The 27744-nt window shown below is 49.5% G+C and overlaps 2 protein-coding genes across 3 annotated transcripts in view; both read right to left on the bottom strand.

Moving 5' to 3' along the window:
- Positions 1–1652: 1652 nt before the first annotated feature.
- Positions 1653–16389, bottom strand: ddr2l (discoidin domain receptor family, member 2, like). 2 transcript variants are annotated; one of them, XM_084457576.1, is made up of 17 exons: positions 16306–16389; positions 11067–11169; positions 10677–10779; positions 9814–10042; positions 8885–9032; positions 8276–8381; positions 7968–8154; positions 7515–7761; positions 7348–7437; positions 7041–7183; positions 6678–6885; positions 5582–5826; positions 5321–5448; positions 4985–5182; positions 3838–4072; positions 3323–3472; positions 1653–3159 (listed from the first exon to the last, which is right to left on the bottom strand). In XM_084457576.1, the coding sequence occupies exons 1-17, from the start codon at positions 16321–16323 to the stop codon at positions 3025–3027; spliced, it is 2673 nt and encodes an 890-aa protein (XP_084313702.1). In that variant the 5' UTR covers positions 16324–16389; the 3' UTR covers positions 1653–3024. The 2 variants fall into 2 exon arrangements, with proteins under 2 accessions (XP_084313702.1, XP_084313703.1); XM_084457577.1 differs by having other exon boundaries at positions 10707–10779.
- An 11070-nt stretch (positions 16390–27459) lies between these two features.
- Positions 27460–27744, bottom strand: part of ier3 (immediate early response 3) — a 1032-nt gene continuing 747 nt past the window's right edge. Inside the window, exon 1 of the mRNA XM_084457566.1 lies at positions 27460–27744. This exon is cut by the window's right edge and continues 747 nt beyond it. Coding sequence (XP_084313692.1) covers positions 27728–27744 — 17 coding nt within the window. The 3' untranslated portion in view covers positions 27460–27727.

Raw genomic sequence — 27744 nt, 5'->3', positions numbered from 1 at the left:
TCTCCTTAGTCCACTCGTGATTGCAACTTCAGCATGCAATTCTGACAGCATGCTGTGCGGACAAGCGGTCAGCACCCATGGTTTTTGTTAGATGGGTTTCCATTCATGGCTGAGCCCCACCTGCCTGTGCTATATGCCCATAGCTGGGACAGTGGTTGACAGGCGCCAGGGCGTGTCCTACTACACCAGTGGGCCTTGTCTCTGGGGCTCACTGCTGCTTCGATATCCCCCACTGTTTAGCCTGATACCCAGTTACCGTGTGTGGCCACAAAGAGGCACTGCAGGAGACTGTGTACCGGCAGAAGGAGACTTCGGCTCCTCTTTTCACCTCCTGCAAAGTTTGGCTAGCCGGCAGCAGTACCTGAAAGCAGAGTAACAAGCAATGGCAGCATGCCACATGCACTAACTACAAGCACTATAAACGCAGTACTACTGCACAGATGCATCACACACGCCCTCTGTGCAAGCACGCATGCACACACACACGCACACGCACACACACACACACACACACACAGCACACTGAAGGTCATGTAGTCTCCGGTCTGTCTCCAGACCTGACTATGGATGGGATGAGATGAGAGCTCGGTTGGATCATCGTGATCATGCTCCAGACGTGAAGTGGTTCTGATTCTCTGCCATGTTGAGTTCCTCTTGCCTTGTAAGGGTCACCATCTGGGGACTCTGCTGCCCCCTGTTGGTCACCTTTAGGAGCATCATGTCATCTCCAGGTACAGAATACAGTCCAACACACGCAGGCTGTCAGCTGGAGACTATACCGTTTGATGGTGTTGGGCAACTGGGGATAATCAGCTGTGGGTACCTTGGACTGTAAAGAAGTGTTTTATCAAGAGAAAGCATCAGTGTGAGGCTAGAGGGCCTTCAGACAGTTTGCTCCAGATAATACAAATACATAATAAATACATCTTGCACATTTGTCAAATGTTGGGCTACCATGTACAATGAAATGCGTAGCCACACCCAGCGTGGGGCTCGAACCGACGATCCGAAGAGTCAAGCTCTACTGACTGAGACAGCCGGGGCAGCTAGGCAGACAGTACTACAGACATGAGGCGGAGCTTCTGTTTGTCAGGTTGGAGTTTTATTATCAGAGAGGATAAGAAAATACAGAGAGTCAACATCATGGGGCTGGAATGACCTCCTTAGCTCCCAATATATTACTATACAACTCTACTATTCTGCCTACGCTACATATGTACATGTCTGCCATGTATGTCCTGTGTGTGAGGGGAGTGTGTAGCTGGATGAAGTGATGATGGATGGAAAGGATAAGACCAAAGAGTGTCCTCTACCAAACCTGATAACTTATCAATACTTAATAACATCATTCTATTATCGTCTCCCATTCTGCATTCACACACTGACATTTGCATATTGTCGTCATGCGCAACCATACAAACTAGTTCATAGAGCACAAAGGAGTACACACACACACACACACACACACACACACACACACACACACACACACACACACACACACACACACACAGTCTCTCTCGCTCTCTCTCTCTTTCCCTCTCTGTTTAGTGACAAAGGAAGTGAAAAAGCAAAGGCTCATGGGAGATTAAGTTGAGTGGCTTCTTTACACCCCACCCTCCTTCCTCCCTCCTCCTCCTCCCTAGATCCCTTTCATCCTGGTCAGTCCCTTCAGCCCTCTTTAGATCCCTGTGCTCCATGGAATGTCAAACACACTGCAAAGGGTCCAAGTAAGCATGCACGCGCGCGCGCACACACACACACACACACACACACGCACGCACTCACTATAAGCATGAGATACAGTACAGATGAACATAAAATGTTTACAATGCTAATAAGTACATACAAAAAGATCAACAACAACAAAAAATAGAAAGTGGGAAACTTTGTTCTCAGCAAACCAGACAGATGTTCTTGCTACTGACGGTAGAACCGATCAGAACATCCAGAACGCGGAACTGAGCTGAATACAAGAACTAGGGCTCTCTGATGATGAAACAACTGAAGTGAAATGTGCTTTAGACAAGTTTCCACAAACATCAGGACGACCCAGGGCCATGTGCCAAGCCAGCAGAGAGCAGGGAGGACCTCTCCATGTAGTCAGCTCCAGCTTCGGGATCCACCCCAGCAGAGACACGGCTGTGACTGGCTCCCATATCAGTATACTGAAGGCAGTCTAGCTACAGTCTAGCTATTATCTACTGACTAATGTTATCCGTGTGTGAGAAGGCTGCACAGCTTGTGGTACTGGGGAACAGTGCTTTCCATCCCTCTTCATCTTCCTCCTCCTCCTTATCTTCAGTCCATAGTGGCTCTGTGCCCCCCGGTAGTGAGGGTCCTATTCTAGCTACGACAGTAGTTCCGCTACAGCCCAGAGGCCTGAGGCTCCCACATCCCACCGGCAGCGGTCAAAGGTGAGAGGTCAGGGTCTCCAGACTGACCTGTACAACATTCAGACTCAGACCAGGACAGTAACAAAAAAAAAAAACGACATCTAACAACATAAACAGTCCTAACTCCAGTGTGGGGTTAAAATACAACATGGATAAATGCACTAACACAGAGAGAACAGTGCTTTACATAATTAAACCACAGGACCAAAAGACAACAAGCATTTGTCCAGTTTGTTGTTGAAAACCTCTAAAAAGGCCTAGCATAAAGGAACAGACTTTTCTTTGGTACCAGAAAAAAAAGAAAAAAAGATAATACAACAAATAAAAAAAGTCTGAAAAGAATGTACATGACAGGAAGGACCCAAGGAAGGGCTAAAAGACAGATGGAGGCAAAAGAGCTTTCTCTCTAGAGTTCACGGGATAAGGGAGTGTCACCAAAAGACAGCGAGTCTTTTGTTTTCTGAAGAAAGACATCAATAATTCTTGACGTTCGTCAGCCCAATCTGAGTCTCAACCTGCTGCTATCCTCGCCCCTTTTACAGGGATGTGGTTGCGTCTGCCCGTCCGTCCTTCTACCTGTTCGTCTGATCCCAGGGTTTGAGGGAGGGACTCTGTGGTGCACCGAGGATCAGGGGTGGGCATGAGGTCGCAGGGCCTGGTACAACCCCTCAAAGGTGGGCCGGTCTGTGATGTCACGCCCCCAGCATCGCATCATCAGCTCGAACAGCGATGGGGGGCAGAGGGGCGGGGCTGAGAGGAAGATCTGGGACGTGGGGGGGGGGGGGGGGGGGGAAAGGGGAGAGGCAGAGATTGGAGATGATGAAAGATACAACTGTCAAACACTTAGCTGTAAGAGGACGTTTCCCCTAATCTCGTCTCTACGAGAGCAGTTCCTGTGAGAGGAAGTGTGTGAGTGAGAGACTGACCTGCCGTCCCTGATTTCTGAAGAACTCGCCAGTGTTTTCGATGACCTGTTCATCAGACAGCAGGCTGTAGGGCTGCTCCTTGCACAGCGTGAAGATCTCCCACAGGGTCACGCCGAACGCCCACACGTCACTGGCCGTGGTGAACTTACCCTGGAGGAAACGCAAATGCACGGTTAGGGTTATGTTCGCACGCATCCTCATCTCTCTCCCGCTGTCCTCCCTCCCTCCCTCCCTCCCTCCCTCCCTCCCTCCCTCCCTCCCTCCCTCTCTCCTGCCCTCTCTCCCTCCCTCCCTCTCTCTCCCTCCCTCCCTCCCTCCCTCCCTCCCTCCCTCTCTCTCTCCCGCCCTCTCTCCCTCCCTCCCTCCCTCCCTCCCTCCCTCTCTCTCCCTCCCTCCCTCCCTCCCTCCCTCCCTCCCTCTCTCTCCCTCCCTCCCTCCCTCTCTCTCTCCCGCCCTCTCTCCCTCCCTCCCTCCCTCCCTCCCTCCCTCCCTCCCTCTCCCTCCCTCTCTCTCACCAGTAGGATGCTTTCCCAGGCCATCCAGCGTATGGGCAGCACGGCTCGTCCCTGGATGCGGTAGTAGTCGCTGCTGTACAGGTTCCTGCTCATGCCAAAGTCCGAGATCTTGATGGTGAGCCGACGGTCCAGCAGGCAGTTCCTGGTGGCCAGGTCACGATGGACGAAGTTCAGAGACGCCAGGTAGCGCATCCCCGACGAGATCTGAACCGCCATGTGAAGGAGGTCTGACAGACTGGAGGGAGAAAGAGAAAGATAATACAGTACATCAATTTAATTCATTATTCACAAGGCTCTTCTTCTTGTTTTTGATTTGTGAATTTAGATCTCATATTTGCTAGACTACATCCTTAATGGTAAATGGACTGCACTTTATAGCTTTTATCCAAAGCGCTTTACAATGGCATCTCATTCGCCCATTCACACACACATTCACACACCAATGGGGGCAGCTGCCATGCAAGGTGCTAGCCTGCTCATTGGGCACAATTTGGGGTTCAGTGTCTTGTCCATGTGTCTTGTGCACTTGGACATGTGGACAGGAGGAGGCGGGATCTGAACCACCGACCCTACGATCATTGGACGACCTGCTATACCTCCTGAGCCACAGCCGCCCCATAACATAACCAAGACCCCGATGAACAACTTTCATATTGACAAAACAATTTGTCACTGTAGTTTAGTGTGCATTTTTACATTTGTGGTGGCACAAATAATTACTCTTCATGTGTTTGTAGATCTATTTAAAAGCTGCATATGATACTGAGCAAACTATTGTTGGCATATACTGTAAATGTAGCTGTGATTGTTCAAATAAAAATATCAAACACTTTATAGTCTGTAGTAAGTCTGTGTTAAGTTGATGACATTTAAATAAATATCAGACAATACCAAAATCACAAAGCTGCTCTGAATTCAGCAAGGACCTCAGAGGGTGTATTATCGGACGGAGTTTGTGTGTGTGTGTGTGTGTGTGTGTGTGTGTGTGTGTGTGTGTGTGTGTGTGTGTGTGTGTGTGTGCGCGTGTATGTGTGTGTGTGTGTGTGTGTGTGTATTGCATGCATGTAGGTGTTAAATTCCCCATATCTGTGTATGATGTATCTAGATCTGCTAGATCTGTGTGTGTGTGTGTGTGTGTTTCTGTTACCTGACAGAGGGTATGTTGTTGGCGTAGGTAAGGGTGCTCTCTATCTCCCTCTGAGACAGGAACATGTTGAGGTCTCCGTTCTCCATGTACTCAGTCACCATGCACAGAGGGTCAGAGGTCACACACACACACAGCAGCTGGATGATGTTGGGGTCGTTCAGACGAGACATGATCTTGATCTCCTTCAGGAAGTCGTTCCTGGAGAGGGGGTGGAACACAACTGTACTCACCCGGCACATTTCTTTCATCCTAGCGTCTGGTATTGTATTGATTGTGGTAACACACACCTACTGACCACACTCACACACACACACACACACACACACACACACGTACCTGGCGTTGTTGGTGGCGTCGGATCTCAGCTGTTTGACGGCTACCAGGACAGGTCGCCCGTCCCGTTCAGGGAGGGGAGCTCCCTCCCCCAGGAACTCTGGCAAACCCTCCGCCTCACACAGGTGCACCTGGACACACACGGACACACACACACACACACACACACACACACACTGAGCTTAAATAACTTTCTAGGGCCATCAACGTTATTCATGAACTCCCCCTCCCAGACTCCGCCCACCGCCCCCTCCCCCACCTCACCTCTCCAAACTGCCCCTCCCCCAGCTTCTCTCTGAACAGCAGGCGTTGCCGCGGGAACTCGGCCACGGAGATGTCCTTGCGCGTGAGCGAGTCGACGGTGAGGGCGGGGACGGCGTACATGTTGCTCCCGGTTACGCCCTGCAGACTGACGATGTCCGTCTCGGCGTAGTGGGGCACGGCGCTCTGGAAGCCCTGGTGGGGCGTGCACTGGGTCACGTCCGGCTCCGCGTAGCCCCCCCCACAGCCTGGGGAGAGGAGGAGGGGTGGGAGGGGCAAGAGGTGAGGAGAAAAGCCAGGATGTTGGAGGGAAAGCTAGGGAATCACTTCTTAAGCACTTCTTTAAAACCATGGCGAGTTAATAGAGACAGACAGACAGAGTAGAGACAGACAGAGAGACAGACAGACAGACAGACAGAAAGACAGACAGAGGTCAGCTCTACAGCGTCTGTGGTCCTACAGAGACCGTTTCACGCGTCCCTAGCCCCACACCGGTCAACTAGACACACCTTACCACGCTCTGGGCCTGGGCTCGGGCTCATGTGACTGGAGGTCAGGAGAAGGTCATAGAGAGGGTTACTGAGGAGGAGAGCTGGAGGGCAAGGGTCAAGGGGGTGAGGGTAGGAGGCAGAGGGGTTGAGGGCAGAGAGCAGAGGGGAGGAGGGGTAGGACTGGGGGGTGAAAGATAGAAGACTGGAGTAGAGATTAGCATGCAGACACAACATCAGAGGAACAACACACTGTGGACCCCAGGAAGAGTCACTGATGTTTTGCATCAGCTAATGGGGATCCTAATAAAATCCTAAACCCTACTGGCAAGAAAGTGTTGTGTAAGGAAGGATGCAAGGCAGCTTTTCCATCACCCACAAGATATAGGAGCCGTGTACGATGAAATGTTCTACATCGAAACACTCAGTATGGTAAGCAAGCAAGTCACAACAGCTCAAAAGTGTCTTGAACACAAAAGTGCTTTAAACAAAGATATTGATAGAGGTAGAGAGAGAGAGAGAGAGCGAGAGAGAGAGAAAGAAGAGAGAGAGAGAGAGAGAGAGAGAGAGAGAGAGAGAGAGAGAGAGAGAGAGAGACAGAGTGTATGTACCTGAGGCCTCAGCGCTCTGGGACAGCTCAGGCAGCTTGTTCCTGAGGGCGGCAGGGTCCTGATACTGGGGGTCCAGTAGGAAGACCCTCTCATAAGGGGGGTCAGTCTGGGGGGCCCGCGGGGGCACTGGGGGGGTTTGCAGGATGATGGTGTCACTGCTGGAGGACAAACGCACAGTCACCTCCTCCTCCAGGATACGCCTGGGGGCCTGGGGGGACGGGAGAGGAGAGGAGGGGAGAAGAGAGGAGGGGAGGGGGGAGGAGGGGAGAAGAGAGGAGGGAAGAGGAGAGAAGAGGAGATTGTTGGCATATCCAAACATATCAGTACATTATGACAGATCAGTTGTCCTATGCTTGGTCCTACCTTCTCCAGCACCTTGCAGACGTACTGGCACCAGAGGATGAGGAAGATGATCACCACGAGCAGCAGGATGATGGTCACCAGACAGCCAATCAGAATGGCGGTATTCCCGTCATCAAGCTGCTCCTTCACCGACGGGTTGGTTGCTATAGGGACAGAATGGATATGGTGCCTGTTTATGTTAGTAGACGGGCAGCAGCGTTCAAGCTTTAGATGGTTGAAAAAGACAGAGAGATGAGAGAAAAGGAGTGATAGAGGGAAAAGGAGAGAGGAGAGGAGAGAGAAGGTGGAGGGGACGAGAGGACGGTACCAGTTGTGTGAGTGGTGGTGGGGACAGGGCTCTCCCTGTTGCTCCAGGGGACAGTGCCGTGGGTGGGGCCTACGGTGTCTACAGTGTCTGCTGTGGGACAGAGAAAGACAGTCACCTGGGTGGTCCAATCAGACCTTAATGCCCTTGAGGCAGGAAGTCCCTCCTACCTGACAGGAAGGAGATCTCGCTGAACATCATCCAGGTGTCAGCGAAGGTGAAGTGGCAGCGGAGGGCCTTGGCGGTGCGGCGCCCCAGAGGGACGGTCACGTAGCGGGCGCTCGGGTTCCGGTCGTCCAGAACTGTGCGGAACTCCACAGGCTCCGCCTCCCAGCCGGCGATGAGGTGGGGCTTGAAGTGGCAGGTGACGGAAGAGAAGATCTTAACGCCGCGAGAGAACATGTTGTTGCTGTGGACCTGTGAGACAGATGATGTTAGACATGTAGCCAGCAGCTCGGCTCAGATCATTCCCCAGGTCTGGACAAGGAGAATGTCTTGATTTTGCTTTTATCTGTACAGCACTTTGGTTCAGCCACAGCTGTTTGTAAATGTGCTATATATAAATAAAATTGACTTGACTTGACTTGATATTCTGGAGAATATCTCGACCATCTCTCGCTCACCTTCATGGAGGTGAAGTTTCTCTGTCTGTCGAAGACAAACTCCATCTCTACGTAGCCGGTCCCCAGACTCTCGTTCCTCCAGCCCACGTAGTCGTAGCCTGGCCACACATGGTACTGGCGCGTCACCAGGAAGTCATCCTGGCCAATCAAACCGTCCGTCAACTGGCCCAACCCACCTGACAGTTTCCTGGGAGGAGGGAGGAACAAAACCATAAGGAAATGATCGTCTTATCGAAACGCGCGTGTGTGTGTGAGGGTGTGTGTGTGTGTGTGAGTGTGTGGGTGTGTGTGTGTGTGTGTGTGTGTACCTGCGCTCATGGGCACCGTCGTAGGTGGAGTCATTGAGGCTGGCGATAGGGTAGCCAGGCGGCATCATCAGCTGGCCTTCTGGAGAACTGTACGAGGTCAGGCCATCTACACATGAGAGAGGGATAGCAGGGGGACGGATGGAGGGACAGGAGTTGGATAAAGAAGGACAGATGTAAAAGTGAGATGATGGAAGGGGTGAGATGGGGGAGGAGCCGGGGGAGGAGAGAGTTGGGAGAGTTGGGAGGTTGAGAGTGTGGTGGCAGAGAGATGCAGCAGGAGAGACAGAGGTTTTATGTGTCTACCGTATTTGTAAACATTCCTCTTTCTTGCTGATGAGACAGATCTTCAGTGTTTCCTGTTGTGTCAGCTAACCTTAATCTGCCTGTGGTCTCAACCCCAACCCACCAAGCCTATCACAACAGCACACACACCCACGTGCCCGCGCGCACACACACACACACACACACCACAGAAACTCACACACATGAATCCCACTGAGGCACTCCGCCACATAATGAATCACCAGATAAATCTCTGAGTGTTCTGTGTGTGTGTGTGTGTGTGTATGTGTGTGTGTGTGTGTGTGTGTGTGTGTGTGTGTGTCTCACCGTGCCAGGCGCAGCCGTACAGCTCCACCCTCATACAGACGGTGGTGGGCACCTTGGTGACGGGTACCAGGCGGATGTAGCGCGTGATGATTGGCGGGTGCAGATCTTTGATGACGGAGGCGTAGGCGTTGACGTTGGCGTCGATCACCTGGAGAGAGGCCAGCCAGGTCAGTCAGCTACACACCTCATACACACACACATCTCAGAATGGTTCCATTTACTTACACTGAGGGTGACGGATATGTCAACTAAACCAAAGCTCGGACCGCAGTTTCTCTCCTAGCCTTTCGGAGAAACGTTCTACAACACACATCCTTTCCCAGCACCCGGTTTGAAAAAAGGAGCAAAGGAGAGGGACCTTCGTGTTCCTCTCCACGGCAGAGGTCCAGCAGGTGGTTCTGGGAAGCTCCTCCACCACCCCACTGACCTCTGTACACTATTAGCCATGAGGCCAGGCGGCCATCCAACAGGCTGTAGCCGTGGAGCGGAGCGCTGACCGCAGCGGAACGGAACCTCGTCCTCTCGCTGCGCTTATCAGGAGGGAACAGAGACGGACACAGGGTTTCGTTACGTCGTCACCAGAGACGTGTCGGCAGACAGACGCGGGCATCACCGCTGAGACTGTTTACTCTGGGCCTTAATGGAGTCTCCCGGGGACCGGCTAGGCCCGGCAGGAAGTCAGACGACGGGAAGTGCGTTAGCGGCGGTGAGGTCACGTCCTCCCGATAGGCTTGGGAACGGCGCACACGGCTTGGAAACGTCGACCGGGCCTCCCCTGCCCCCCTCTTCCCCCCTTTCTTCATGACACTTCTGTCTTACTCACTCATTCTTCATGTTTCTCTCACTTTTTCCGTCCTTTCATTCCTTCCTTCCTCAAGCTCTTTCCATCCCTCCCTCCCTCCCCACCCCCTCCTCCCCCACTTCCTTACCGGGTTGCCCAGGCGGTTCCTCCAGGAGCGCCAGAACACGCCGTCCCGGCTGTAGCTGAGGCGGTAGGAGCGGGCGAACTCTTTTCCGGAGCTGCGGGCGTAGCGGCCCTGGGTGCCCACCACGGTCAGGAAGGTCAGCCGGCCCAGGTCCACCTGCAGGTACTGGGTGTCCGAGGGCTGGAGGAGACCGGCCGGGCACCACGCCCCGTCCCCGTCCTCACGGTTCAACCTGGGGAGGAGGAGGTGAGGAGGAGGAGGAGGAGGAGAGGGACAGAGAGAGAGGGAGGTAAATGGTAAATGGACTGCAATTATATAGCACTTTTCCACCTTAGCAGCATTCAAAGCGCTTTACAATGGCCTCTCATTCACCCATTCACACACACATTCATACACCAATGGCAGTAGCTGCCATGCAAGTTGCTAACCTGCTCATTGGGAGCCATTTTGGGGTTAGGTGTCTTGCTCAAGGACACTTGCGGACAGTCGGAGCTGGGATTCGAACCACTGACCCTTCGATCATTGAACAACCCGCTCTACCAACTGAGCTACAGCCGCCCCAGAGGGACAGAGAGAAATCAGATATGATAATTGTCGGGGTTCGACTGGCGTGTGACGGCTGGAGGTGATCCGCCTGGTGGTATGCACTGCCACGCTCACACAGCACATGGAGACACTATACAAGATCTTATATGTGGTCCCAAGATCAGTGTGTGACATGTGTACAGTACATGGAGTGGACACCAGCGTGTGTGTGTGTGTGTGTGTGTGTGTGTGTGTGTGTGTGCCAGCGTGCGTGCGTGTGTGTGTGTGTGTGTGTGTGTGTGTGTGTGTGTGTGTGCGTGCGTGTGTGTAGATTCACATACCTGGCGTACTGTGGGCCGGTGGTCTCATACCATTTGCTGGAGGCAGAGATGTCGTCATCTGTGATCCTGCCGTCCTCCATACCGAGGGGGTAGCGGCAGTGTGCTGCAACAAACACGCAAGCGAGCACGCACACACACACACACACACACACACACATACACACACACACACACACACCTGGGGTCAATGTAAGGACAGTGTCACAGTGATCTAGAACACCATACACAGATATGTGGAATTTAACACCTACATGGAGGCTCTAGGGACCAAACAGCGCAGTGTGTGTGTGTGTGTGTGTGTGTGTGTGTGTGTGTGTGTGTGTGTGTGTGTGTGTGTGTGTGTGTGTTGTGTGTGTGTGTGTGTGCGTGCGTGTGTGTGTAAGAACTCACCTGGGTCTATCTGTCCATGGGCTGGGGCTTGGAGGGCCAGCAGGAGAAAGAAGATCATGATGGGCCGTGGATGACTGGAGGTAGACGGACCCTCGCTACATCTCTGGGGGGGCGGGGGGGGGGGGGGGGGGGGGGCAGGAGGTACAGAGGTGTGAGTGGAAAGGTGTATATTATCTGTGTTGTTTTTTTTAAGAGAAAAACATTAGATATGCCTCGTAACCAGCAAAAAGCAATAACATCATTGTTAGAACATCTCTACATCACAGAGTCCCCGCTGTAGCTTGTAGCCAGAGGAAATGGATGTCCAGAGAGCGGTCCACAGAGCTACTGTACAGGGGCTGTGTGTAGTATTTGAACAGCAGGTTATACATTCACATATTCCCAGACTGGCCCTGCCGGTGTAACGCGGCTGTAATCGTAGGGGAAGTTATCAGGCTACAGCGCTCCTCTAAAATGTGCTAAAGGCATCACATCAATCCCTGTCTGTCCGAGCGCATTTCATTTCTCCCTATTAACTCTCTGTTCTAACTCTTCTCCTCACAAAACACATCTCAAGTGGACTCCACCCCCTCTCTCTCTCTCTCTCCGTCCCTCCCCCTCATTGTCTCTGTAATCACTCTTTTTTTTCCCCTTCAGGTCCACATTCTATCTCTCTCCCTCTTTCTCCACCCCCTTTCTCTCCTCTCTCTCCCTCTCCCCCTCTTGGGAGCTTGTCAGAGCTCCGGTTCCTTACAGTTCCCTTGAGGCCGGTTCTCTGGCTGCGGGCCCAAGTGAATCCTGGAGGCTCGCCAGGGAGCTGTGTCTGATAAACAACACCGCTGGCTGGCTTAGCTGCGGGAGCGCGGAGGCCCTCTCTGTACCCTGGAAGGACAGGGATGGTATGGAATAGTATCTGCTGGTTCTACAATACTGCATAAGCCACAGTTTACAAAGTCGCTGTGTGTGACTCGGTAATAACAACGTGAACAAAATCCACAACACAAATACTCAACTGTGTTCGTGTCTCTGAGAGCGAGTGAGTAAGTGAGAGTGAGTCATATGCCGTGTTGTCTTTAGAGGGTTGACTAGTCGACAAACACGGGACACAAACAGGCAAGCACGGACCGTCGTAGCAGAGTAGAGCAGCGCAGGCAGAGCACAGCAGAGCAGAGAGTAGAGTACTAGAGCTAGAGCAATGTAAGGTAGAGCAGAGTCGGGCAGAGCAGAGTACAGTAAGGTAGCAGAGCAGGGCAGAGCGCAGAGCAGAGCGGAGCAGCAGCTGTTACATAAGCCTGCAGCAGGAGGAACAGCAGATAGCTGCTACTCTGTGGCTGTGTTACACACAGAATCCTTACATCCTGCCATTCCACGGCTGCTCAGGACTGGACTCTGTCAAGATGCTCAGTCTCTCCTTCTCTCTCTCTCCTTCTCTCTCTCTCTCTCCCTCCCTCCCTCCATGATCTTCTATCGCCGTAGGGCTTTGCCACATCTCAGGCTGCGTGAGGCAGACTGTTAACTTTACTCACGGAGGAGGGGGGGGCGAGGGATGTGAGAGGAGAACAGCTGAGGGGGATGACAGAGGACGAGGGATGTGAGAGGAGAACAGATGAGGGGGATGACAGAGGACGAGGGGATGTGAGAGGAGGAAGTGGTGGAAACAATGTGAAGTGGACGACGGGTAGAGGAAAGGAAGCAGCCTGTAATGAAGAGAGAGACACACAGCTGGTTTATGTAATCCTTGGCTCAAGCCGAGGCCTGTTCTCAGCTCAACTCAGAGATTCCTGCATCGTTGCTCATCTTTCTAGGGGTTGGTCATGTGACCTGGGAGCTGCAGGGCCTCTCTCTCTCTCTCTCTCTCAATCTGCTCTTTCTCTCTGGGGAAGAGGCAAACAAAATGCAAACACACTCTGCCTCCAAGAAACAGACCTACTGAAAGAGGCAGGAAGACAAAGTTACTGAGACTGAGAGGGGGAGAGAGAGGTTAAACAGCCAGACAGTAAATCCCTCCCTCTTCTCAAACCCTGCATCACCAGACCAAACAACAGCCAAAACCCTCAGCATTCCAAACATTCAACGCAACCCAGATACCATTCTCTCTCCTTCTCACTCTCTGCCTCTCTCTCCCTCCCTCTCTCTCTTACTCTCTCTATCCCTCTCTCTCTCTCTCTTTCTCTCTCTCTCTCTCTCTCACACACACACACACACACACACAGGAACCAGCATGCCCTCTGTTTCTCTGAGGTGAATGGAGCTTGAGTTCACTAAGAACAACACAGAGAACACAGAAGGGAGAACGAAGGGGAACCGAGGAGAACAGAAAGGCCTCCGTGGCTCTACTGCCAGACGCAGGCAAACCAGAGCGCGCGTCAACGCTAATGCTAACTGACCAGCTGGCTGACTGGCTCTGGAGGTAATGACAGCCCTCTGATTATGCAACATGATAAACAATGTCCAACGCTAAATGCTCCAGGGAGGGCAGGCTGGAGACCAAGACATACACAAACACACACACACACACACGCACACACACGCACACATACACACAACCAAAGGAGAGCCAATGTGAGCCAAGTGCTTAAAAGGACCTGACTTTGATCCAGATTCAGTTCTTTATTTGTCACATGCAAACATACAGTGTACAATCACAGCGAAATACTACTGTGAAATATTACTCCGTGCTCAAAAGTTATACTGTAGATAATTACAAATGACCAATTATCCTGTACAATATAAGATAAAGTTAAGGTGCATGCATTGTATGCATTGTGTCTCATTAGAACGTGTCAATGCGACGTTACCACTGTCACTAAAAATTCTGTCCATCAACATCCACCTAGTGCTTGATTCCATGTGCTCACAGGGCTTTCACAGCCCGTCAGAGAGGATAAGTGTGCTACTATGTTACAGTCCAGGTAGAACACCTGTGTGATTACGTTAGAGTCCAGGTAGAACACCTGTGTGATTACAGTAGAATCCAGGTGTAACACATGTGTGATTACAGTAGAATCCAGGTAGAATACCTGTGTGGTTACAGTAGAGTCCGTGTACAGTAGAATACCTTTGTGATTACAGTAGAGTCCAGGTAGAACACCTGTGTGATAACAGTAGAGTCCAGGTACAGTAGAATACCCGTCTGATTACAGTAGAGTCCAGGTACAGTAGAATACCTGTATGATTACAGTAGAGTCCTGGTGGTACACCTGTGTGATTGATTACAGTAGAGTACCTGTGTGTTTCCAGTAGAGAACAGAAGCCTCCAGGGCTGAGCAGTGATGTGGAATGTGTGGCCACGGGGTGAGGAGTGGAGAGGAGGAGAGGGGAGGAGAGGAGAGGAGAGGAGAGGAGAGGAGAGGAGAGGAGAGGAGAGGAGAGGAGAGGAGAGGAGAGGAGAGGAGAGGAGAGGAGAGGAGAGGAGAGGAGAGGAGAGGAGAGGAGAGGAGAGAGGAGAAGAGAGAGGAGAGAAGAGGAGAGGGGAGGTGGCACAGCTCTATCAGACACCATGCAGCAGCAGCAGGGACAAAAAAGGTTTTGTTGTCTATTTCTGTGTATTATATTTTTTATTGTACTGTTTGTCCTATGTATGTGTGGATTACTGTTTGTTTTATGTGGACCTCAACAACTAATGGGTTCAAATAAACAAATAAATAAAGGAATAAACTCTGGCTGGGGTCATATCTCTGAACAGAACAGTGAGACCAGCAGGGCGCTGAGGCAGGGTCTCCAGGCTATACTGCCTGTGTCACGCTACTCATTACAGTAAGATAACATCGCCAAACACACTCTTGTTTCGTCTGCTCCATTAATTCAGGATTTGCACAGACAGAACCATTTCTATTGCTGAAGTGACTGGTTTTAAATTGAATTAACCCCATCTCTGGGGTATGCACACATTACACATACATAAATACACTCTCACAGTAAATACTTGCAGAAATACTGTATGAACAGTATTTTGACCCCATTCACTTGAACAAACAACTTAGCAATGGGGTATTTGATCCCTGTCGGTATGTGAAGTGGAACAACTGTATGCAGCGGTGTGTGCGTGCATGTGCGCGTGCGTGTGTGACTACTCGTGCTAGTGACTAGTGGCTCGACTCAACCTTTCTCACACCCGGCAGGGGTGTTGAGGATCACATTCTGTCCTATGCTGCTATTTCCACATACAGGAGAGTCGTCTTACAGCAGGTCACCCAGGAGGGAGAGACTCTAGCACTGAGGGGTCCACTCTCTGACACCAGGCCTAGCACACCTCTAGACACCGGGCCTAGCACACCTCTAGACACCAGGCCTAGCACACCTCTAGACACCAGGCCTAGCACACCTCTAGACACCAGGCCTAGCACACCTCTAGACACCGGGCCTAGCACACCTCTAGACACCAGGCCTAGCACACCTCTAGACACCGGGCCTAGCACACCTCTAAGACACCGGGCCTAGCACACCTCTAGACACCGGGCCTAGCACACCTCTAGACACCAGGCCTAGCACACCTCTAGACACCGGGCCTAGCACACCTCTAAGACACCGGGCCTAGCACACCTCTAGACACCAGGCCTAGCACACCTCTAGACACCAGGCCTAGCACACCTCTAAGACACCGGGCCTAGCACACCTCTAAGACACCAGGCCTAGCACACCTCTAGACACCGGGCCTAGCACACCTCTAAGACACCGGGCCTAGCACAACTCTAGACACCAGGCCTAGCACACCTCTAGACACCACTAGGCAACTAGCTGACCTGAGGGAGACAACCCTGGAGGGGAAAAGTATATTACTTCCAGTATAACAACACTATGTTGGCCACACACAGAGACACCTTACAGCTCTAACCCACAGATCATCCTACCCCATGGCGTTCTCTCCTGTCGGTCAGCCATGCGTGGAGCGCGCCGGGGTACAGGAACATTGTGCGTGATTACAGATGTTCTACAGCGGCCTGTAACCGACACAGCAGCCTGGCGGTTCCACACGGGCAGCAGCCTATCCAAACCGCTGTCTGAAGGCTTTGAGCCTACCGCCAGTTTCAGGCATCAGACATGGATATTTATTTTTGGTGATTAGGCTATAAGTCTATTTTTATCTAGGAAAATTATCAAAACAACAACCATATGTTGCCTATTTTTCTGCAAGGGCGCAGCAAGTAGGCTACAGATCAGTGTAGCCTACAGTTATTTCCAATAACTTTGTTTTCCACTAACGAAATATTTAATTTTGTACAGACAGCAACGAATTGTGAAGGACACAGCGATAGCATACTTCACACACTGTTGTCATCGATGTCGGAGAAAAGCAATTATTCCAACTCTACCCCGTTCCCGAACATTCGTGCGTAAAGTTGACTGGCTTCTGATTCTTCGCAACAAAGAGGCCAACACAAACAGCGATGGGGTAACTTTGTCTGCTCCAGGAAACTTTGGTCTTGTTTCTACACACCGACAACAACTTCTATTTACCTGGTTTCTGTCCTTGGCGAGATCCCGACAAACAGCTTATCTCAGTCTAATAGGTCTTCGGAGAAACAGATCGATTAAAAGTCCTGGATCATAATCGCGAAAAGAGATGTTTCTCGGTGTATTACAATGCATCGGAGGATCTGCACACACACTCCAGAAAAAAAGTTTCAATGTAATTTTTTACATCACATCCCGCTTCCGGTCGGTAGAAGAGCTGAGTTGGAGAAGGGGGAGCAGCCTGCTCTCTGTGCCGTCCAGATGACTGTTCAGAGGAACTACCACCCTGAGACGGCGGGTATGAGTTAGTGTGTTTATGCATACGTATTCGTCAATAATTATCTGATAATTAGGCAACAGAACACTCAGAAACATATCCAATTATCTTTCATCTCATAGGACAGAATTTCAAGCTCTCTTTTTTGACAACTGCATACAAACAAACTTTTGTTAACAGGGCAAGCTATCTGTCTCTCTTGAAGCAGATGGTAGGATCACTGAGTCTAGACAGTGATATGCACTCCAGCAGAGATGCTCCCAGCACAATACAAATCTGTCTGCTCTGGTCCGGAGCACCTGGGCTCATCTCATCTGGATCAGATGAGTCCGTCTGTGAGGGCAAAACTCAGTCCAGATTTCCCCAGATCTAGAGATTCAACTTGTTCTCTCAGGGATCTCTCAGTCAGACTCAGATGTTGTCGGATTTTCTGTGTGGAAGGTTTTGAAGATAGCCGATCACAGGGAAACATCACCTGCAAATGCAAACGCACCATGGATTGATGTTCATACGAATATCCTACTCAATTAATCTCGAAGTTAACTTCTGCTCTAGGGAAACATCTGCTCTTTGTTGATAATGAAATAAATGAATGGGATTGGCAGGTTTGTTGGAGAGCGAAATGTTCCAAATCAATAAACCAGTGCACAGTGAACCCGTCGTCCCCCACCGTGATACGTGAGCATGTGAGCATCGTGAGCATGTAGCCTACAGTTGTTGAATGTGTAGGCTAAATGGGTGCGCTATTCTATCTTAGATTTATCTACAGGCAGCATATATATAGGCCCATAATATTTTTTGTTTGGTCTACAATATAGGCCTTAGCATTTATTCGAAAGTAAGTAAAGAATTGAAACATTCTGATTAAAACAGTTTACATAAAAATAATCTCACTAAAAAGATTGAAAACGGGCCATAGGTCTACACAGGCCATGGTAAACTACTATTTATTTGATCTATGCCTCCCTCTGCTGTCTGTATAGTGTAACTGCGCCATAATGGATCAATGCATTCTACAGGGTCTAACTAATAACCACCACCTCAACTAGTGGTGTAATTTGCCTAGGCTGCGTGGGTTAAGCAAAATCATAAACATGATTCAGTCGAGATCACTTTTGTCAAATTTGAACATTTATTATACAAGCGGCATAATACATAGCATATGAATTTTGGCGGTGTGCTCTGTCCGGGGGGCCCCCTGCCTTCCACCGTCGTGGAAAGCGCTCCACCGGCGTGGAGCGCATTAGCAGGGGGAGGCAATGTAGGTGTTCCCCCCCTCTGGGCCGCTTGGCCCAGAGAGCCAGGAATGGGGAACGGCATCTAGCCCCCTGCCTCACTGACGATCAGAGTGGGCCGCGATCGGGAAGACGCTCGGAGGTAACTCAGCCCACTAAGACCGTCAAAGAGTGCCACAGGAGGACTGCTGTACATTATAGTCCCTGGTCCCCACGGGCCGACGCTTCGTGGGTTCCGTGGGAGATACAGCCTAGTGTCTCTGCGTCCATGGCGCCCGGAGGGACCGCTGGATGGCCATTCGGAGACGTAGCGGCCCACGTTCGCCACGGAAAGCCACAGAGACCAGCTAGCGGCTACTCTGGCATCCACTAGCCGACGCTAGTGGAATACCTGACAGACTACTCCGGACAGAGAGCAACGATGACAACAGATGACATCGACATACGCAGGAGGAGCAGGGGAGGAGGTGGGGCGAGCATGCAATGCACAACCAGCAGTAATGGCAAGCGCGAACAATGACATGTTTTGACAGCTTAAATACATGCGCTCTAGTGAGCTGACCAATGCTATGACAGCTACAGTCAGCTGGTGCTGGCGTCATGCGTGACTGATTAACCTCTGCTGACCCCCCCGGCCGTGACGTACGTGCCTCGTCTGAATTTGCGTCGGAGACTTCATTTTTACACCGCAGGGGGGGCCCACAGGAAGGGAAAATTATTTTTTTAAACCGTAGGCTACCTATTGGACGTAGCTCTCAACTGGCATTGATCTTGAGTGGGAACTGGGGAAACAAATTGGGCTCTCATTTAAGGGAAAAGAGAGGGCCGTCCTTGCTACAGCTGCAACGTGTGTAGGCCTACATTTAAACACCTTTTTTAAACAAAGAAGCTTACTGAGGAAACCTACCAAAGCCTACCAAAAATATCAATATTGATTTCAAAACAATAACTAAAGCTAGCTATTGTGGAATAATTTAATGTAATACTCTGATATATATAAATAAATATTGATATAAATAAACCCAGGGCGAGGAGGGGGGGGGGGGGGGGGTGTACTGTCTGTACAGATAAGACATCAGTGTGTTATGTACATGCTATGGCTATAAATAATCCCGTAGGTGAGATGTACATCTGTATTATACCTGTACATATATGGTGATGTTATGTATACACTAGATATTCTGACACTATATAATTAGATGTAGTGACAATGTGTACACTAGCTAGAGTCATTCACTTGCGGGATGGCCTGGAAGAAGAAGCTCGTCCTGAGTCTTTCCGTGCTCGCCGTGTGTGTGTAGTAGGCTAGGCTCTTCCCTGACCGTAGCAGAGAGAACAGTCCACTGCCTGCGTGGCTGGGGCCACGCTGATGACAGAAGTGAACGCTACTGGCCGGTAGTCATTGAAGCCAGCTGGTCTTGGTATCTTGGGTGCTGGGATAATGATGGACTCCTTGAAGCATGTGGGTAAGACAGACCGGGCCACCGACAGTTAAATATTGCTGTGAACCACTGGTGCCAGTTGGTCAGCACATGTCTGAGGACCTTTCCCGCCAGCTTGTTTGCAAGTTCTACGTAATAATAAAGGGTTCTGCGGGCTTCATTAATAATTATAATCATAATAATCATAACAATGATAATATGTATAATAATAATTATTTTTATTTTTATTTTTTTATTATACAGGATTTTGAAATACAGGGTTCTGAGGTTCTAGGGTAGGCTACTGGTGAATTGAGTGTTCTATGGAGGTCTGAAATCAGTGTCCTATCTTTGCATCCCAGTGTCAGCCATGACTGGAGCCTCCAGACCCAGCATCTCCCGCCAACTTCACCACACCTCCTCCAGGGGGTCAGCTTGGAACCAGTCTGAGGCTCTGCCAGCAGAGGGCAGCAGAGGCCCACAGTGAAACAGCCCTAATTGGCCGCTGCTGCTCTCCTGGTCCAGCCTATACTTGTCTGTGGATCCAGCGGGGGTAGTTAGTGATTTTCCACTTCCTGCGTTCGAGGTAACAAGGCATAAGGAGTCTCCCCTGGCGATGCAAGGCACCACACGCCCGCATGTTCACTCAGAAACGTGGCTTTGATTCCCTGTTAGGAATTATGTTTGAATTTTCCCGGCACTGGGTGAATATTTCATGCCGGGAAATGTAGCCCCAGTCAGGCCACGAACACACCGCGGGCCAGGCCAGTTGGCGCGCCAGGCCACCGGGAAAATTCCCGGTGCTCCCGATGGCCAGTCCGCCCCTGCTTATGCCCTACCAGCTCCAGGTTTACAGAACTGACCAGGGCCAGATACCACACTAGTAGCTCTAGAGCTGCCCGTTCTCCATTATAGGACAGAGGGTCTCAGTGCGGGGACAACAACTTGAATGGACATGCTCACATGTGATGGTGTAGCCTACTGTAGCTAACAAACTTTCCACTTGGAGAGACGCATGTTTTGTAAAACATTAATCACACTTAATAAAGATGTCACATTTCTGAGTAATGCAACCCACAGCGGTTTTAAAGCTTTTTGAGCAAAACTGTGTAGAACTCGCGCAATATATTTGGTGTCAGTCAAAACCCCAACATTACACATTCTTTGCAATCCGCTAAACGTGTTATCAATCACTGAAGGAATGTCGCAACCCTGACATTTCAGACTGGCCTAATCGGGGTGAGTTGGAGTTGAGAGAAGTAGCAGCCTGGTCAGGGTGGTGGGTCATAGGTCTTAGGTTCACACCTAATGTATTCTTCTTCCACTCCCAGGGAGTGAGAGCATTTTTCTCATACCTAGTCAATATGGTTTCACAAACACTTTCATCACACACGGTTTCATCATGAGGTAAAGGTGCTGGTATTTACATAGAGGCCTGGGATTCCACACATATATTCCACACAACAGCCACAGACTGCTACCGTTGTCACGCTGTGACAGTGACACAGGTCATTTGGAGTGAGTGCTGTGGAATGTCTCTCTGTCGGGGTGTGGGAGGCTGGGGCGTGGGACCTGCAGTAGTTTGTGTGTGTGTGTGTGTGTGTGTGTGTGTGTGTGTGTGTGTGTGTCACACAGAAAGATTACAAAGGACAAGGCTGGCCGAGAGGAGGGTTACTAATGGTGTAAAAATCAGCGTTGATACCTAGCCCCCCCATGATACCTAGCCCCATGCTTAACCAGTGGCGACAGTTTTTCTTCATGTAGGTTTTGTAGTCATGTCCTCTCCCCCCAGGCTCGGGGCTGAGGGGCTATCCTTTTACCACCCCGACAGTTGACAGTGTCTCTGTGTGAAGCTACGTTCCAGGCTTAGTCACCTCTACCCCCCCCCCCCCCCCCCCCAGGCTACAGGGATTTATAAGATAATCAAAACCATTGACATTTACCAGGTAATGCAGGAATGTGATGAAGGGACATACCACTCCATGGTTTACATACCATTTTCAGGATGACACCGCACCAGTATGTATTTGACAGAGTAATTCACACCCCCCATAAATCCAGAACATTGTTGATTCTATTATTTCTTCATCTATCTATTATATCTTCATCAGATTCTGGGGAAGTTAGGACTTTTCATGTCATACTTCCTCTGTTGTTAAATAGCACCCAGTAATCTTCCCCCGAATTCCATTAAGACATACACACACACACAACTTCCTGTGTACATGCTGGGACACATCTCCTCATGGTCAATCATAGGTTCAATAGGCTTTGTTTTTTGTCTTTTATTTTTTCATTCTTTGTTTTTGCTTTCTTTTTTCTGTTTTTGCTTTCTCTCTCTCTCTCTCTCTCTCTCTCTTATTTTAATCCATGATCTTTTTATTTTTTGTATGTTATTCATTGTATTGTATGTTGTGTCTTGTTATTTATTTGGACCCTGAGTCTGCAATAAAGTTGAATTGCATTACTCTCTCCTCCTACTCCTTTTTTCTGCTTTGCAGTCTTATCCCTCTATCCTCTCTCGTTCTCTATACAGTTTCACTCGAGCCGCCTGGCCTGGTTCTGGTGCATTCTATCAGGCCGTGAGTCACTCTGGAGGAATGCCTGCTGGTCGGAACGGGTGGGTGGAGGAGAGAAGAGGCAATGGGAGGAGGAGCGAGAGAAAGAGAGAGAGAGAGAGGGAGAGGAGGAAGCGGGCCGGCAGTGTGGAGCGCAGTGGTGTGTATCAGGCTTACTTGGTGGGGGAAGGGCAGAGCGTCGTGGTGTGGGCCTCGGCCCTGGGAGGCGGCGGCTTGACCACAGCTTCCTCTGCACAGCTGCATGCACGAGGGGCACTGATGTCACAATGGCTAGTCACATTGCTATAACTCTACATGCAGAAGCACAAACACATAAGGAAGCACACACACGTGTACCCAACCCCCCCCCATCCTCCAACTCCCCTTCACACACACACACACACCGGAACTAAACTGATAAATGATTGCACCCTAATGTATACAGTGAGTGAAATATGTGTTGTCGTTTATTTTTTATTTTTTTTATGCTTTCTTTTTATTTATTTTTGCTCTATCCACTTTGGTCAGTATTTCAGCTGATGACTGAGTTTAACCAATTCCACTCGGTGTCATATGCACACATGTATTAATTGACAACAGCATGTGTACTCTACAGCTCTATTCCTGTTGCTGAGAATGACTCAGGAGTGTTCATTCAGAATCCAAACACGCAGATCTGCTGTGTTAGTATTTGTGTTTGTGCAGCCTCCGGTGTGAATGCACGTGAGAGTGACTAGATATGGGGTATAAACACAGATAGCTGCGTTGTTTACATGCTCTTATGTGACCTGACCACAGTACAGGAAGTGGGAGGGAGTCTTTGCGGCCAGATAGCAGCCTGTCCCCTCTCTCTCCCTGTCCTCTCCTCCTCCTCCTCATCCTCCTCCTCATCCTCCTCCTCCTCGCCTCACATCCTGCTTAATCCTGGAGAAATATAACATATTAAACTGGGATAACTTAATAAGATACACAAATATATAGTACCAGGATACTCCCTCTTAAGCACCTATTGTATTTTTAGTTTGCTACTCTTGCACTTTGGCTTTAGCACTAGATTATGCTCTTAGTCACTTGTTTAGAAAGGAGATGCACTTGTGAGTTCTGGTGAGCAGCAGTACACTGACTACCTAAGTCGCTTTGACTAAAAGTGCCTGCTAAATGACTTATGTGATGTAATCTAAAATATATGCCTTGTCTATAAAGCTACCCACGACTTGGCTCCACCTCCACTCAATGCATTTGTTCGACAACAAACGAGTACATCTCTCATCACGAGGGAGATCACTAGATCACTAGCTAATGTTCTTAGCCGTTAGACAAACATACTCCAGGAGCTTGCTCGATCATCTCGTTGAGAGGGGTGAGGGAAGAATTTTTACAGTTCACTTTTCTGGCCCCTGGGTGATACTGTTTTTTTTGCTTCCCTCTGGAATATGTAGGGGTGGGACCTATGCCCACCCTCCCTTGTTCTCTTTAAAGCGCATTGTGTTCCCTCTGTGTATGAAATGTGCTATACAAATAAAGCTTTGATTTGATTTGATTTGACTTGATTTGATTTGACGACTGATTGATTAAGAGGGGACTGCATTATCCCAATGAGGAACAGTGCTTTGAGTCAGTCTGCCTGGTCAATTAGAGGATCACAAGAGTGGAACTTAATTCCAATTCACCTCAAATAACTCAATACCTACAGGTCTTTTAGCAACTACTTAAAACAATGAATGATTAACACACAAAGTTGTCAGCACTGAAATGTCACATCTTATGCTCCTGTGTCATGTCAGTATGTCTGTGTACTCTCTAACTAACCTGCTGCTGTATCATCTCGGTACTGTATGTCTGTGTATCTCTAACCCTCTAACGTCTGTTGTTGCTTGGCTGATCTCTATTGCCTGTATCTCTCTGTGTTGTATGTATGGTTTGCTGTTTGTGCTATGTAGTTCTGTCTAAATTAACACTTGTCTCCTCACTGTATGTCCTGCTTGCGTGTACCATGGCCTCTTGTTCTATCTATCTTGTATGTTTTTTTTTATACTTACCTATTTTGATGAAATGTCCTTTTTTTTTTTTTTTTACTATTTATGCTCTGTATATGTATAATTCACCATTTAATTTCATCTTTATCTTTTCCCATTTTAGGAAGCCGTCTTTATATATAACACTGTTGGAAATTAGCCTTTTGGCTAAACCTGGCATTACATTTTGTTGTTGATTAATCTGCACCTTCCCTTCTTAAATAAACTAAACTGAACTTTTTTCTCTGCTCTGGCAGGACTGAGCCCTTTGCACAAGGAACACCCCTCTATAGAACTCTTATGTAACACACACACACACACACACACACACACACACATACACACGGGCCTATTATACTGTAGCTACACACTGTTTATTCCCACATGCTGTATTAATATGCCTAGGCTGTGGAATGTGCCTTTCGTGACTTGTTAACATTACAGTGGCTTAGTTAACATTACAGTGGCTTAGTTAACATTACACAACATGGCCTAACCCTAACACAGTTTCAGGTGAAAGATTAGGATATATCCATGTGCATATCACAATGGACATCCTTTCACAAATACAACACATTCAGAACATGACTTCAATCAACAAATACTGCTGCAGGCCTTTAAAAAATGAACGTTTTTCAAAGAACAGGATTGAAACGTGTGGATAAAAGCACACATGTTGTTAATAAGTTGTTGAAGGCTGTTAGAAGTGGAATACACAGACAGGTAAATTCACACCGGAGGAGTTCACTGCTGCCCTCCAGCATGTAAAGCCAGGGAAAGCTCCGGGGCCTGATTCTATCTGCCCGGAGCTTATACTCCATGCTGCGCCTGACTTGAAGTCCTGGTTAAGAGTGTTCCTCTCTTCCTGCTTGCGCCAAATCAAGATCCCCAAAATCTGGAGAAGAGCCCTAGTCGTCGCGATCCGTAAGCCAAACAAGCCTGAAGGGGGCCCCAAGAGTTACCGCCCATCTCTGTATCCCCTTCAAGATCCATGAGTGCCTCATCTACGTCCGCGTCAAACCAATCATCGACCCGCTGCTCCCACAGGAGTGGGAGATTGACCACAGATCAAGTCATTTTGATGACTCAAGACATCGAGGACAGCTTTTCGGCCAAAAAGAAGGCCGGAGCCGTCTTTATATACCTGACGGCTGCCTACGACACCGTATGGCACTGCGGCCTCACCTGCAAGCTGCTCCGCCTGCTGCCTGACAGGCACAGGGTCAGCATGATCATGGAGCTTGTCCGAAACCGCAGCTTTACCCTCACCACCGGTAGCGGACAGCGAAGCAGGTTGCGACATCTTAAGAACGGCATCCCCCAGGGATCTGTCCTGGCCCCCCTCCTCTATAACATCTACACCTACGACCTGCTGAACACAGTCTCCAGGAAGTAAGCCTACGCAGACGACCTTGCGCTGCTGTACTCTGCTGGAGACTGGCAGGCCGTGGAGGAGACACTGAGCCAGGACATGCAGACACTAGCGGCGTACCTCCGTAAATGGAGATTGAAGCTCAGTGAGGCAAAGACGGTGTCGGCGGCCTTCCACCTTAACAACAAGGAAGCCAAACGTGAGCTCCGAATACACATCGATGGAACACTCCTGCTATGCTGCGCCGAACCAACCTATCTTGGCGTGACACTGGACAGGTCACTCACGTTTCGCTGAAACCTCGAGTCACTGCGCAAGAAGTTAACAGCTTGTGTGGCATTGATGAGGTGACACCTGTGGACAACCTTCCCATCCTCCGCCGCACAGGAAGCACAGATCGTCTCACCTGCCGGGCCGTGGAGCCTAACCATCTGCTCCACGACAGGCTCGCTGCAACAGCAGAGCCTCCCCGGCGTCTCAAGTCGAGACACCCTTTTTTGCCTGCCACATGGGATCTCCTGCAGCAATGCAGATATCTTAACATCAGTGAGGCAGGATGGGTGACTACAGGAGGCGAACACCTCCAGACTCTGTGATTTTATGCCGGCCGCCGGTCCTCCTCCTACCGGACCCAGACCGGCGTGGGTGAGGCTTAATCATCTCCGGACCGGCGTCGGACGCTTCCACTCATCGATGCACAGATGGGGCTTGGCATCCTGTGCGGTGTGTGAGTGTGGCGCCGAGGAACAAACCACAGACCATGTCATCCAGGACTGTCCAATATCTCGGGCACCCAAAGGAATGCGTGGCCTGGCGGTTGTGGATGACAAAACGGTGACGTGGCTTCTGGAGGTGTGCCCGGATATATAGCCTGGGTGACCCCCTCACCCAGGCTTGGGGTGGTAAAAGGATAGCCCCTCGGCCCCGAGCCTGGGTGGAGAGGACAAAACCAACCTACCCATATGTCGAAGAAGAAGAAGATAATGGTGATGTCACCGTGTGGAATGTCTGTTTATGTTTACAATGCATCCCAGTCATAGCATCATATTCATCATCACCATCATCATCATCATCATCAATGTCTATAGCCTGAGGGTTAATAATGGCCAAACATGACTGACATTTTATGAGGTAATCTCTAGGGGGACCACAGTGAAAGTTTAGATGAGTCAGCAGTCTGGTCCTCGGCTAGAGGATGAGAAAGTGATTCCGTCAGAGGGGGTCAGCGGCAGAAACACAGTCTGTGATTGTTCATCCATGTTATTGGATACTTCCTAAAGAATACCAGTATAATAGATGTATAAACCACTCAAGAGCTCCCTCATTTACCAGAAAACAGGAGGAATAAGCATTGACTTCATACAGTATTCCTAGTTCCTCATTCACATACTGGCCTCTGCATACTCTTATTTCTTTGTGCTGGACAGCTGCTGGGTTCACAGTGCCAGAAGATTGATTATGATGATGATGACAACTTTATGGATAGTGTAGATGGTGTTAAGAAACTTCTATAGAAACACTTTTCCTCAGCCATGATGTCTGACCAGGAATGTTTGCCTTATTGCTTCCCACCTAGCTCGAGGCCTCAGAGCAGACAGACAATCAAACCTCCCCAGACACTCTTAATGAAGACTTAATGATGAGATGATTCATGAGTTATCATCTAGTTCAGTATATCATTAGTGTAAATTCTGTATCTGCTAAGTCTGTGAATGAATGAGTGAACTCATTATGGACTTCGATTAGCCTACTCACTGGCTATTAAACCTTCCACTGTGATTAAGCATTTAATTGTACAATGGTATCCATATCTTGTGCATACAATCAGCAGACAAACAACATTAACTTTCTTTTTCAAGATTTTTTATTTCATTAAATAACACATAATTTAGAACAATATAAATAAATAGCAAATACAATAAATAAGTACATAATATCCTACAAACAAAACATTAGATTCAGTTTCAAGTAGTCTACTGTCTATAAAGAAGTAGTGTTTTCAGTTTCTTCTGTCTGCAGGTCCTGTTCTAAGGCTTACTCGTGCAGGTACCTTCGTTTTCTACAGTAAATCAACTAGGCCTACTAAAAGTCTCCATAAAAATAAGAGGCTCCAATAATTTCACGTGTTTTTGTTTCATCTCTTCAAGTTTCTGTCCATGCATGGCAAGTATCAAGTCAGTCGGTCCTTCAAGTACGCATCTTCCCTCAGGAAGACCGCTAGGCTATACACCAGAGGTGCCAGCCAGCTCCTTCTCCGGCGCATCGCCCGGAGCAGCTCGCTCACTCCTTCCCAAACCGGAGCCGTTTGTTCCGGGTCGGTCTCAATGTTCAAAGTTCGATCTGGCGGCCTTTAGTTGTCGCTGCCCA

The sequence above is a fragment of the Borostomias antarcticus genome (genome assembly GCF_949987555.1).
Source record: "Borostomias antarcticus genome assembly, chromosome: 23".
Taxonomy (NCBI): Eukaryota; Metazoa; Chordata; class Actinopteri; order Stomiiformes; family Stomiidae; genus Borostomias; species Borostomias antarcticus.
Note: the sequence above shows the minus strand (reverse complement) of the source record. Positions and strands in the feature narration are given on the sequence as shown.